General features: G+C 37.1%; 3 protein-coding genes across 8 annotated transcripts; 1 reads left to right on the top strand and 2 right to left on the bottom strand.

Moving 5' to 3' along the window:
• Positions 1 to 133: 133 nt before the first annotated feature.
• LOC140795519 (putative 4-hydroxy-4-methyl-2-oxoglutarate aldolase 2) lies at positions 134 to 2,753 on the bottom strand. Of its 3 annotated transcripts, XM_073148147.1 has the most exons (4): positions 2,612 to 2,745; positions 1,087 to 1,189; positions 954 to 985; positions 134 to 866 (listed from the first exon to the last, which is right to left on the bottom strand). In XM_073148147.1, the coding sequence occupies exon 4, from the start codon at positions 849 to 851 to the stop codon at positions 345 to 347; it is 507 nt and encodes a 168-aa protein (XP_073004248.1). In that variant the 5' UTR covers positions 852 to 866; positions 954 to 985; positions 1,087 to 1,189; positions 2,612 to 2,745; the 3' UTR covers positions 134 to 344. The 3 variants fall into 3 exon arrangements, with proteins under 3 accessions (XP_073004248.1, XP_073004258.1, XP_073004238.1); XM_073148157.1 differs by lacking the exon at positions 954 to 985 and having other exon boundaries at positions 2,612 to 2,728; XM_073148137.1 differs by lacking the exons at positions 954 to 985; positions 1,087 to 1,189 and having other exon boundaries at positions 2,612 to 2,753.
• A 274-nt stretch (positions 2,754 to 3,027) lies between these two features.
• Positions 3,028 to 6,550, bottom strand: LOC140795531 (uncharacterized). Of its 4 annotated transcripts, XM_073148183.1 has the most exons (6): positions 6,358 to 6,550; positions 5,466 to 5,543; positions 5,299 to 5,372; positions 5,136 to 5,226; positions 4,050 to 4,227; positions 3,028 to 3,493 (listed from the first exon to the last, which is right to left on the bottom strand). In XM_073148183.1, the coding sequence occupies exons 3-6, from the start codon at positions 5,365 to 5,367 to the stop codon at positions 3,427 to 3,429; spliced, it is 405 nt and encodes a 134-aa protein (XP_073004284.1). In that variant the 5' UTR covers positions 5,368 to 5,372; positions 5,466 to 5,543; positions 6,358 to 6,550; the 3' UTR covers positions 3,028 to 3,426. The 4 variants fall into 4 exon arrangements, with proteins under 4 accessions (XP_073004284.1, XP_073004276.1, XP_073004268.1 ...); XM_073148175.1 differs by lacking the exon at positions 6,358 to 6,550 and having other exon boundaries at positions 5,466 to 5,607; XM_073148167.1 differs by lacking the exon at positions 6,358 to 6,550 and having other exon boundaries at positions 5,136 to 5,372; positions 5,466 to 5,607.
• A 1,906-nt stretch (positions 6,551 to 8,456) lies between these two features.
• LOC140798684 (gibberellin 2-beta-dioxygenase 6-like) lies at positions 8,457 to 10,363 on the top strand. The gene is made up of 3 exons (XM_073152687.1): positions 8,457 to 9,053; positions 9,180 to 9,501; positions 9,935 to 10,363. The coding sequence occupies exons 1-3, from the start codon at positions 8,596 to 8,598 to the stop codon at positions 10,163 to 10,165; spliced, it is 1,011 nt and encodes a 336-aa protein (XP_073008788.1). The 5' UTR covers positions 8,457 to 8,595; the 3' UTR covers positions 10,166 to 10,363.
• The last annotated feature ends 229 nt before the right edge of the window (positions 10,364 to 10,592 follow it).

The raw sequence follows: 10,592 nt of genomic DNA, 5'->3' as shown, positions 1-10,592 counted from the left end.
AGTAGGGGAAGGAATGTGAGAGAGTAGTCCGGTATAAATTCAGAGAGGAAGATAAAAAGACGATTTCGGTCAAATACCTGAAGAAGAAAATCATTGACTGATGCACCATACGAAGCATAAGCAGCAGCTCAAATACATTTTATCTCATCAAACTTTATTGACTTACCGATTTCACAATCACCTAATTACATATTTCAGAAGAGATATAATAGGAAGATAGGGCCTCTATTACTACTAACAGTCGATGTTCATCAAAGATTTCCTAACGAAATATCTTCTGCTTAAATAAAAATACATCATGAAGGTTTCTCCAGTCTGATATAAAGAGTAAACGCAGAAGTGGCTTAAATAGTTAACTCTGTCCTTGAGATAAGAATACCGTCCGGATCAGCATAAAGCCACTCGCCATCAAAAATTCTGGTTCCAGCGATGTTCACAGCCGCATGCTTGTCCCCATAACCTTTCTTGTTGGCTTTCATTGGATGCGAACCCAGAGCCCTCACCCCAATGTCACAACCATTGATCTCGTCAACATCCCTTATGCAGCCATTGACCACAATACCAGCCCATCCATTGTTCTGTGCTTGTTGAACAGGGTTACCACCCAATATTGCGCAACGCATGCTTCCACCACCATCGACAACCAGAACTCTGCCATTACCTTTCTCCTCGAGAAAGTCGCGCACAAGAACATTGTCCTCAAACACCTTGAGAGTGACAATGGGACCAGCAAATACTTGCCGTCGCCCGTAGATTTGAAAGATTGGTTGGAGCGCACGAAGCTCACCATTTGATATTAGATGTGCATGCGCATCGCATACTTCAGCAGTCGCCAATGGTAAAGCAGCCATAGATGCTTACTTGTGCTGCATTGTGGAACAACAAATGTCAGAGCAACTAGAAGACAATCCTTTCATATTAAAATCAAGAAAAAGAAGGATGAGAAGCCTTAAATCTCCCAATAACTGTGACATCCAAGTCAATTCTGTAAATTGGATTGCAGAAAAGATCACATTAGCATGCATTTGCGCAGCAAGAAACAGGGAAAATTGAGATCAAATATCAAAATAGAATGTTTTCATCTACCTGATTTCCCCAAGTTTGACCCCCCAAAAGCTGATCTAACATAGTTTGTTACCAAGGAATTGTTGGATTTCACATAATTCCATAAAAACTCACCATCAGATACCTATACTCCAGCATCAGTGAAAATTATACAAGAGTCACCAATCAATAATAAAAGGCAAGAATTGGAATTCAAGACAGATTCTAGACAAATGCAGGGCCATAGTTGCTTAAGTGAGTTCTCAATCTCGGCAATGTCGTATTGAACTATGGTCTCTCAATCACAGGTTGATGTTTATGCTACTAATTCATCCTTGATCACCCTAAACCTTTCTCTCTGGTTTGAGATGTTACTCGCATGATCATGTTGAAAAGTTCGCAACTTAGCCTTAGAATTTAACTCACACTATCAAGATCATCAGCTTTAGTCATCACCATGATATATTACTAGCCAATTCCTCAACTCTGATGCAGTAATCATCAATTACTGCAAAAAAACTTCCCACCAATTCTTCAACTCTGATGAAGTAATCATCAATTACTGCAAGAAACTTCCCAGGGGAGAAAATTCAACATTTTACCAAGGCTCCAAAATTCTAAACAAAATTACGGGGGCGTTCGCTCTGATGAATACGTAAATGCTGCATTTATAGATGCATCATCTAGGCTGAAAAGCAATTCCTGGTTTGGTGTATATAATCTCTCCCTTTCACACGCACATAGAGGCAGATTTCTAGCTAATATGGAATTGGGTTTTAGTAATCTGCATTGCAAATTTACGGCTGCCTATTTCTTATTATATTTTGAATTTTGGGGTTTATTTTGATGGGAAAAAGTGAGAAATTAATATACCTGACTATATAGGCACCATGTATAACAATAATAAAGAAAATGTAGAAATTGCAAAGTAATTCTCTCTTATCCAACAAGTACTTTAGCATCTGATTCCAAATATGTTGCCAGACCATCTAAGTCATTTGAACTCCAGAACATTTTATCTCAAGAAATGAAGATACCTGCTTGTTTGTAATTATAAATTTGTTCAGTTCTTTTCTTCAACTAACATTTCATTCAGCCGGGTTCTCTTTAGGAACACAGCATTTTATCATATTTGGTATTATTCTAGCTACAAAAAAAAAAAAAAAGACTTTTCACATGCAACCTAATAAAGCATGAACCAAACATTTGTTCAACGAAAACAGTTTCACATAATACAACCAACCAAACAATAGATTTGTTTCTCTAGATGCAGCATCTGCAAATACATGTACCTTCTAATAGATATGCTTCCGAAGACCCAAGTAAACAAAAGACCCCTACATGTTTATAACCCTCTTGATATGGATCAAAATAACTAAATTTGTGCCCGCTACTGCACAAATTCGCTGCAAAGAAACACATTTAAGTACCAACAGGGACTATGCGAGGCATTAGCAGCACTAAATTCATCATACGATCGACGACTCGAAAAACACTACCTTGCGCTATACCTAAATAGATTTAAGAGCAAGATTGAAGGTGATTAGCGGACTTAAGATGCCTTTACCTGAAGAAGACGAAAGGGTTTGGGAGATCTGGGATTCCGAGATCGGGTACCGTAGGACGACGAGGGATTTGGGATCGGAGGAAGATGGCGGTGTGAATGTGATGACTTCGAGATGCTCGACGCTTTCATATCCTGGTCAGCTAGACGGCTAGTCCGCTTTGATTACTGGAAAAAAGAGTGGATTCTTTACATCCCTGACTGTAGGAATTTGCTACATTGGAGATGCTTGGCGGTTGGCAGCTGCTATATATATATTAACGATATAAATTTACCCTAACTTTTCAGTATTTATATTTGAGCAATTATGCCCCTATTTTACTTTTTATTCTCAAAAAAGACCCCATGTAAACCAAGATCGATACAATGGTACACACGCTCGCGCACCATAAAAAAAAAAGGAAAAAAAAGAGAGAGTATCAGATCAAACCTGATTTTTATGAAAATATTTCAAAAAAAAACGTCATGAACACCTCCTAAAATCCACATAAATTTATGCTTTAAAGTCACCAAGCCTCACAATTTAACGCAGTAAGAAGTCTCCATCATTGGGTGTTACAAGCAAAGGCAATCAATACTAACAAGGAGGGTGGGTGGTGAATAAAGTTTGAAGGAAATCATCAAGGCCACTTCACTGCTCCCTGGCAAAAGCTCAAAACTTTAATACTTGGATCCAGAAGAAGGATCTCAGATCAACCGATCCACTGTACTGCAGTGTCGGTTAGATTTCCATCGACACGGCTCACTGCTCATAGAATTTTGTATGGTTAATCAGCCAAAAGGCTGCAGTTAACTACAGCATAATATTTTTACTGAGGTTAAGATCCATCTCTTCTGCTCATCGCAAGTGCGAAATATATAAGAATGATTGTCCCCATGCTTGACCTGCGCACAATTTAGATATTGACCAAGTTACCATTTAGTAACATGCAGAAGGTTAGCTTCAACACAAGGGGAAGTAGTAAAATTATAACAAAGTACAAAATTTGGAATTTGCAATCAGACTTGGATCGTAAGAAAGCAGATGAGTGCAAATCAGAAATAAATAATATCTCTGGAATCAAACTAATGGCCAATGAATGCATTAGCCTGCAGCCAGCAGCGTTGGTAATTTGTAGCAAAGGTGATGCACCGGGGGGATCAAGTTGGCACTGTGGATGGCCATATTCTGATAGTTCAGAAGACGAACATTTTCGACAGTAGAAGCTTTCCTGATTGTAATGTTCTACCTTATATTCTGTTTTTCCCGTATAATAAAATCTTTAGAACATTAATTTTGCCTCACTAGTGAATCTAGATCAAAGTGTTTGTGGATCTTTGCAGTCCGAAACTGTAGGCCCAGACAAAACACTGGACCAGACCATGGAGGCACTTTTGGTGCATGCTTGAGATGAATCATGATATCAAAATGCCAATTTCATATAGAGTTTGTGACTCTCACACAGTTGCGAAGATAAGAAGAATTTTCCGAGGATGAGTTATTGTGAAGCGGTTGAATCTTTTGCTCCTTCCTTCTCCAGAATCAGTAAGACTAGGACTATTAGTTGGAGATTGTAATTCAAAGACAGATTCCTTCTGCAACAAGGGCAGTTTCAGTTGCTCCAGCTGAGATGGTACCACTACATAGAGAATGATAGTCAAGAAACATCTTAGTATATTTTACAGATTGCTGTGGCTCCAGACAACTTGCAATGTGTAATGAGGTCAACAATGTCCACACAGAATTAAAAGTTTTATGTTTGGACAAGCTCATATAATCTCAAATGTACAAATTGATTTCATATTAATAGTATTATGTAGTGATGATACAATGGCACAGACCATTTCTTTGGTATAAGGTGCGTGGGCAATAGGGTTTGCATTTAGGTGGTTTGGAGAAATATCTGATGCATTAAATTTTGATTTTATAGTTAGGCCTTTTACATTCAAAGAATATTTCTACCGTAATCCATCTTAGAAATTGCAATTATGACAGCTTGAGGCATGTAGAGTTTGCTAGTTGAATTGAAACTGTTAGAACATAGAAGCTAGGAAAATGCAGTCAGAGTCAGAAGCATGTTGTGCATTTAGAATCCACTACTTTAGACAAAACAAAAGATATTGTAAAATTCATGATTGGCAAAAATTTTAGGCAATAGCATGGCTGAGATTAGGATGCAGATTACGGAGGATATGATTCAGCTTTCAGCCCACTAAGAAATAAGAAAGAACTAGTGCTAGAACTGAATAACTTGGTCATATTCTGATATGTCTTACATCTCCTTGCAATGTCAATGCAAAGGACGGGACAATTAACTATGAGGTGCTGAGTTGTATACTACATTACTACCTGATCAGATTAGTCTGTAAGCAATCTCAAAACAGAGTTCACATTATCCAGAAAATAACTTAGGGAAATCATAAAGGAACCCTTTTTTGCTCATTCATAACAATTAGATATTGCAATCTGCTAATGCAAGTATTAATACAAATAAAATGCTCAAATGATTCCAAATATTCTGGTGAAAGAACAATAACCAGTCCATACCTTTAACTACAAGCTTTTGGGATACTTCATCTACTTCCTCTGCAAAATTCCATCTCTCCATGTGGTTTGAGCCCTTACGAGAAAGAGCTCTCTGCATATGATACAAAAACACATGATCTAACAGAAATTCTGCAGATGATTCAAAGCTAAAGAAATGTTTTACAGTAATTTTTGGACTCCCAGAGCAGCATTTATCGGGTGCCTGTGCCAGACTTTTGGTATGTAAAACCATGTTTCCTGCAAATCAGATGGTGAGTTCTAAAAGGCCATGGTAAAGCTTTAAGAGAAAAAAGAAACGAAATGGAAGATGGTCTGGGACTGGATACTTACAAAGCTTTTTCAGCTACCAACAACGAAATAGCATCAACTTGAGCCCCCAAATCAATCCATTCATCAATAAAAGGGGCCCTGCACAGTACAGAGTTACCTCTCAATCATGCAATACTTTTCCTTCCTATAGATAGATACAATTGTTCTTATCCAAACCATTTGAGCAATTCCCTCAAATTTTTATGAAACACTTATTTATAACTTTAGGTCCGATTAGATCATTCAGAACCCACCAACTCTCAGCACATGATGGAACCATCACATATCACTTTCTTCTCATTATTGAACCCCTCATGCTTCTTTTAATGAATTCCTCTATAATTCTCACATTACTGACTTTGCCAGTTGCCACCCAACCTCAGTACCATAGTTATGACACTTGATCTTATGGGCAATGCCTATCACTTACTTCCAAACAGAAAGTGACTCTCAGTAGAAGTTACAGATTCAAATGAGGAAAAGGATATATCATAAAAATAGGAAGCTATTACAATAATTACACTGACATGCATTAAGGCCCCTTGCATTTCCATTGTTAGCAAATAAAAGAACCCAAAGTGAAGTCCACATCAACTGCCAACCAAAAAGAATCTCTGGTTGGAAAATTTCACTTATCCAATCAGGAAGCATCATCACTCACAGTAAGTGTCACATTATAATAGAACTCCAATGGAAAATATAATCCAAATCACAGAGACAAATATAGGGAGGATTAAACATAGCTCCCACCTTTCTTTTACCAGTACTGATCAACTAACGCAAATGCTGGGATGAATCTATGTACCAGATGTTGTAGGGTTTATCCTTCTTTGGGTTTTTTTGGTCATTTATTTTTCACAAGGTTAATACTTTGAAAAAAGGAATAAAATAACAATCGATCAGTTCAATTTACCTCGCAACATCTCTTCATCGAGTGTTATCGATCCTTACAGAGGTATGATTCCGATGCCTCCACCGTCAAAACTCTCGTCTTTGGCATCACAATCCTGAATATGTAAAAGAAAATGTTAAAATCTCTGTTGAAAGGAAAGAACTTTCGAAAAGCCAAATGAAACCAAGAATAAACGCAGCCATTGTTAAACATTACTTGTAAAAGATTCCGAAGAAAAGCCCAAGAAGAACCAAAAGGAGGACGTTGAAGAGCTAGCAGAGAAACGTGTCATCGAAGGAGTGAAGCGTTTCGAGACATTACATAGAATACGCTCAAATTAACCAGTCAGAGGCTACCAAGTATACCTAAATGTAGGAGATTCCTGCAGCACTTGCTGCAGATGACAGATTCTAAACTCGGCATTAATTAGATATTAAAGATTTTAAGTAATTACCGAGACCTGATACTTTCTGATGGCCATTGAGGAAGTTATGGGTTCAACTACAACTTTAAATAATATTGTGAAAAAATTATTTGGTGGCTTGGTGTAGCTCTTTGTGGTGTTTAATTTTAGAGCAATTATTCAGTGACGTACATGACTTAAAGCTTATTATATTGATTAGTAAGACCTAAGTGACTCTAGATCTAAAGAAGTTTAGTCTTTTATTCAACTTATATCTAACTTTTTGGCTCATAAATTATAAAAAAAATATAGTTGCCTTCAAAGGCCACCAAAACTTTAAAAATATTGGAAGGGTATCTCTAAACAATTTGTTCAATGTTGGTAGCTTAATTTGGTTTTGGCTCAGCTGTGTGTTGTTGGTTTGGAATAGCAGCTCAACAGCGTGACAGTTAAAAGCAATGTATTGACGGCATAATAACTTTGAACTTAGATTGAATGATTATGACTTTTAGCTAAAAAGTTTAGTGAGATATAATTGTCTTTATATGGAGGGATGGGTTCACTCTTTATCTAACCTATATCTAGTATTCGAGCTCAAGAGAGGCTAGCAAATGATACAAAAAAAGGGGTTGGTAGACTGCAACCCAAACAATTATTTAGTGGTCTATTTTCTCATATTAATGCCAAGGCTCAGCTCGATTAATGGCTCGGTGATGGTGTGTTTTTAAAAAACTCTCATAAAGAATGTAACATAATATTTTAAAATATTTTCACGAAAATTATATATGTAAAAAAATCTAAGATAATCCTATCAGTACATAACATACGTAACTAATGTTATCGAATACCAGCCATCAGCATCAACTGTTTGTTATAACTCATTTTCTATGCGTACTTGTACTAACATATATTATCACTATTGTTATGATTATATTAAAATTTTATTAAAACTATTATTATTATTATTATTGTGTGACTATTCTGCTTTAAGGCACGTGCGAATTGCGATGTGCCACAAATTTTAAGGAGCAGGCGCCGGCCTCTGATTTTTAAATCCCATTAATTAGTTTTACTTCTATTATCCCAAACCTAGCTGGTCTAATCCAATAGAGTTGGCAGTTTTTTTTAGGCTTTCGCTACCCTAATCCTAGAGTTGATATAAGTTGTCAATTAACAATTAAGATTTAATTCAGCGATGTGCATAAAACCGTGCACTAGTCGGCTTTAATCGTGCCAACTAGTGATTTAGTATATTGTGGCATCTATTGAATAATCTCTTGCTAATTAATTAGCATCACACTTAAATTAATTGATCTCGCATGATCTTAAGTCTCTGCTTTTAAATCTTAGTTTTTAATTTTTTTTTTAGCAGACCACGAGCTAGTAAGCTAATCATATCCTAGCGTATGAACGCTTTAAATTTGATGTCCACTATAAAATGAACAATGTAGGACTTATGATTCCTTTAAACAATCTACTTGCCACGTTTTTTTTTCTATTTTATTTTGTTTGTTCTTCATAGGATAAGCTTATTTATTTCTATGTGTATAAATCTAATTGAACTTTGCTATGGAACTTTTCAGAAAGCTTAAGTAGCCGTTTCATTTGTTTAAGCAGCAAAGTCAACTACATATATATATATATATATAGGTAAATATATTGTGGACCAGGACATCAAAAGAATGCTCTCTCCTATCATGCCAAGTGTCATGTCTACATGAGCTGCATGTTTAGTTGTTATTATTCCCATCTTTAATTCTCTAGGCCTGCCATGCAGCATAGTATAAGTAGCAGCATCTAATTGTGACCTTGCCATTCCTCAATCCTCACCGCTTACTCTGAATCCTTTAAGCATCATGCCTTCCTCTAAATCCTTATCTGAACCTCCTCTGGTAGAAAGTTATAAGCAATTGGTCGACAAATCTGTGGAGATTCAGCAGCTGTGTCTGTGTGAGATTGTAGATGAGTGTGAGCTTCCATTGATAGAGCTAAGTGGTCTGCGGAGCGAAAACGGCGGCAAGCATCTGGGCTGCGTCGAGGCGATTGGGAAGGCGGCGTCGGAGTGGGGTTTCTTCCAGGTGGTGAACCATGGTGTCAGCCACGAGCTATTGGCAGAGATGAGGAGAGAGCAGATGAAGCTGTTTGAGATGCCATTTGAGACGAAGGCCAGGTCTAAGCTATTGAATGATTCTTACCGATGGGGCACTCCCACGGCTACTTCTGCGAAGCAGTTCTCTTGGTCTGAAGCTTTTCATGTCCCTCTTGCTAAGATCTCAGAGGAGGGTTCTTGGAATGAGGAACTCGGCTCTACGAGGTATACATCTCTCTCTCTTTCTCTGGTATATACTATATCTAAAACTTCTACGTCGTTAGTGAATAATAGTATAAATTTTTTTTAATCTTTTTATGTGGGGCTTATATAGAGGTTTTGTGTAAGTAGAGAGGTGATGGAGAAGTTAGCAGGAGAGCTATCAGAATTGGCTCACAAGGTTGCAGGGGCTCTAGTTGAGAATCTCGGATTCCATGGGGAAGTGTCCACCAAGAAGTGCAGCAAGAGCACTTGCTTCCTCAGATTAAACCACTATCCCACATGCCCATACGCATGGGAAGCTTTTGGGTTGGTCCCTCACACAGACAGTGACTTCCTCACCATCCTACATCAAGATCAAGTTGGTGGCCTGCAGCTGATGAAGGATTCCAGATGGGTTGCTGTCAAGCCAAATCCAGACGCCCTCATAGTCAATATTGGAGATCTCTTTCAGGTATCTTGAAATGTTGCTACCTTTGATTTCTAGAGGAATGGTAGGACTAAGCTTCATTCGACTGTGCTCTAAGATGTAGACCGGTTAAACTACTCTAAAAAACTTAAAACTGTTGGAAAATATCCAGCCCAAAAAATAGATTTAACTTCATAAGTGAAGATTCTGTAACTCATCAATTACTCTAACATAGAAAATAATAGTTTTTATATCTTATATTCTATGAAGTTGCCATCTTTCTAGTCATACTTATCTCCTCCTCCTCAATTTGCAAGAATCTGGAATTTTTAAGTGGACCCTATACACTTGTTAGGAGAATTGCACTGACAATGAGAGGGAGAGAGAGCCGTGAAACTAGTTTAACTACTACGGTGATGTATATCTCATTCATTTCTAGATTCTCGATTAAATCAGTTAAACTGTTAAATGATGACAGGCATGGAGCAATGGCATATACAAAAGTGTGGAGCATAAGGTGATTGCCAATGCCCAGGCACAGAGATATTCCATAGCCTATTTCCTCTGCCCTTCACACGAATCCACCATTGGGAGCTGCAGAGAGCCTTCTATGTACAAGAAGTTCACTTTTGGGGAGTTCAGAAAGCAGGTGCAGGAGGATGTCAGAAGAACAGGGCATAAAGTGGGGCTTCCAAGATTTCTCCTGTAGCTTGTTTACTCATGATTCTTTAATTATGTAGCTAATAATGTTATCCAAAAGTTATTAAATTCTTACTCATGTATATGTGTTACAGGAGCTATAGCCTATATATAGCATGGTTAACTTGTATGACTCTATAGAGATTTTTCTGCATGTAAATCCTTCAAAATTTTCTTGTTTAATATTGATATTAGTTACTACTTAAAACACATGGTTTTCTTACATATATAATTTAGAGTTAACTAGCTATTAAAATTTAAATAATTTAGATACAAAAATGATTTAAATATCTTTATTTCTAGTTTTTATATATTTCTATTAGGTAATGATATTTTAATGATTAAGATTTAGTCTTATATTTAATGATATACACATAAAAAACTCTTGTATAGGTTACAAAGATTCATTGGTTTTATCCTTTACCTATCCTGAGGTG

This window comes from Typha latifolia, chromosome 1 (assembly GCF_019914945.1).
Source record: "Typha latifolia isolate L0001 chromosome 1, TyphaL0001v2, whole genome shotgun sequence".
NCBI classification, from domain to species: Eukaryota; Viridiplantae; Streptophyta; class Magnoliopsida; order Poales; family Typhaceae; genus Typha; species Typha latifolia.
The sequence above is the reverse complement of the archived record's forward strand: the minus strand, read 5'-3'. Positions and strand labels throughout refer to the sequence as shown.

Bases quoted from the DNA above. Each gene is read 5' to 3' on its own strand.
- LOC140798684 (XM_073152687.1), top strand. From the start codon at position 8,596: ATGCCTTCCTCTAAATCCTTATCTGAACCTCCTCTGGTAGAAAGTTAT. The intron at 9,054-9,179 runs GTATACATCTCT...TTGTGTAAGTAG, and splicing joins GAGGAACTCGGCTCTACGAG to AGAGGTGATGGAGAAGTTAG. The intron at 9,502-9,934 runs GTATCTTGAAAT...AAATGATGACAG, and splicing joins ATATTGGAGATCTCTTTCAG to GCATGGAGCAATGGCATATA.
- LOC140795531 (XM_073148167.1), bottom strand. From the start codon at position 5,367: ATGGTTTTACATACCAAAAGTCTGGCACAGGCACCCGATAAATGCTGC. The intron at 4,228-5,135 runs GTATGGACTGGT...TTCTCTATGTAG, and splicing joins CCAAAAGCTTGTAGTTAAAG to TGGTACCATCTCAGCTGGAG. The intron at 3,494-4,049 runs GTGAGAGTCACA...AATTGTGCGCAG, and splicing joins CTTCTTATCTTCGCAACTGT to GTCAAGCATGGGGACAATCA.
- LOC140795519 (XM_073148137.1), bottom strand. From the start codon at position 851: ATGGCTGCTTTACCATTGGCGACTGCTGAAGTATGCGATGCGCATGCA.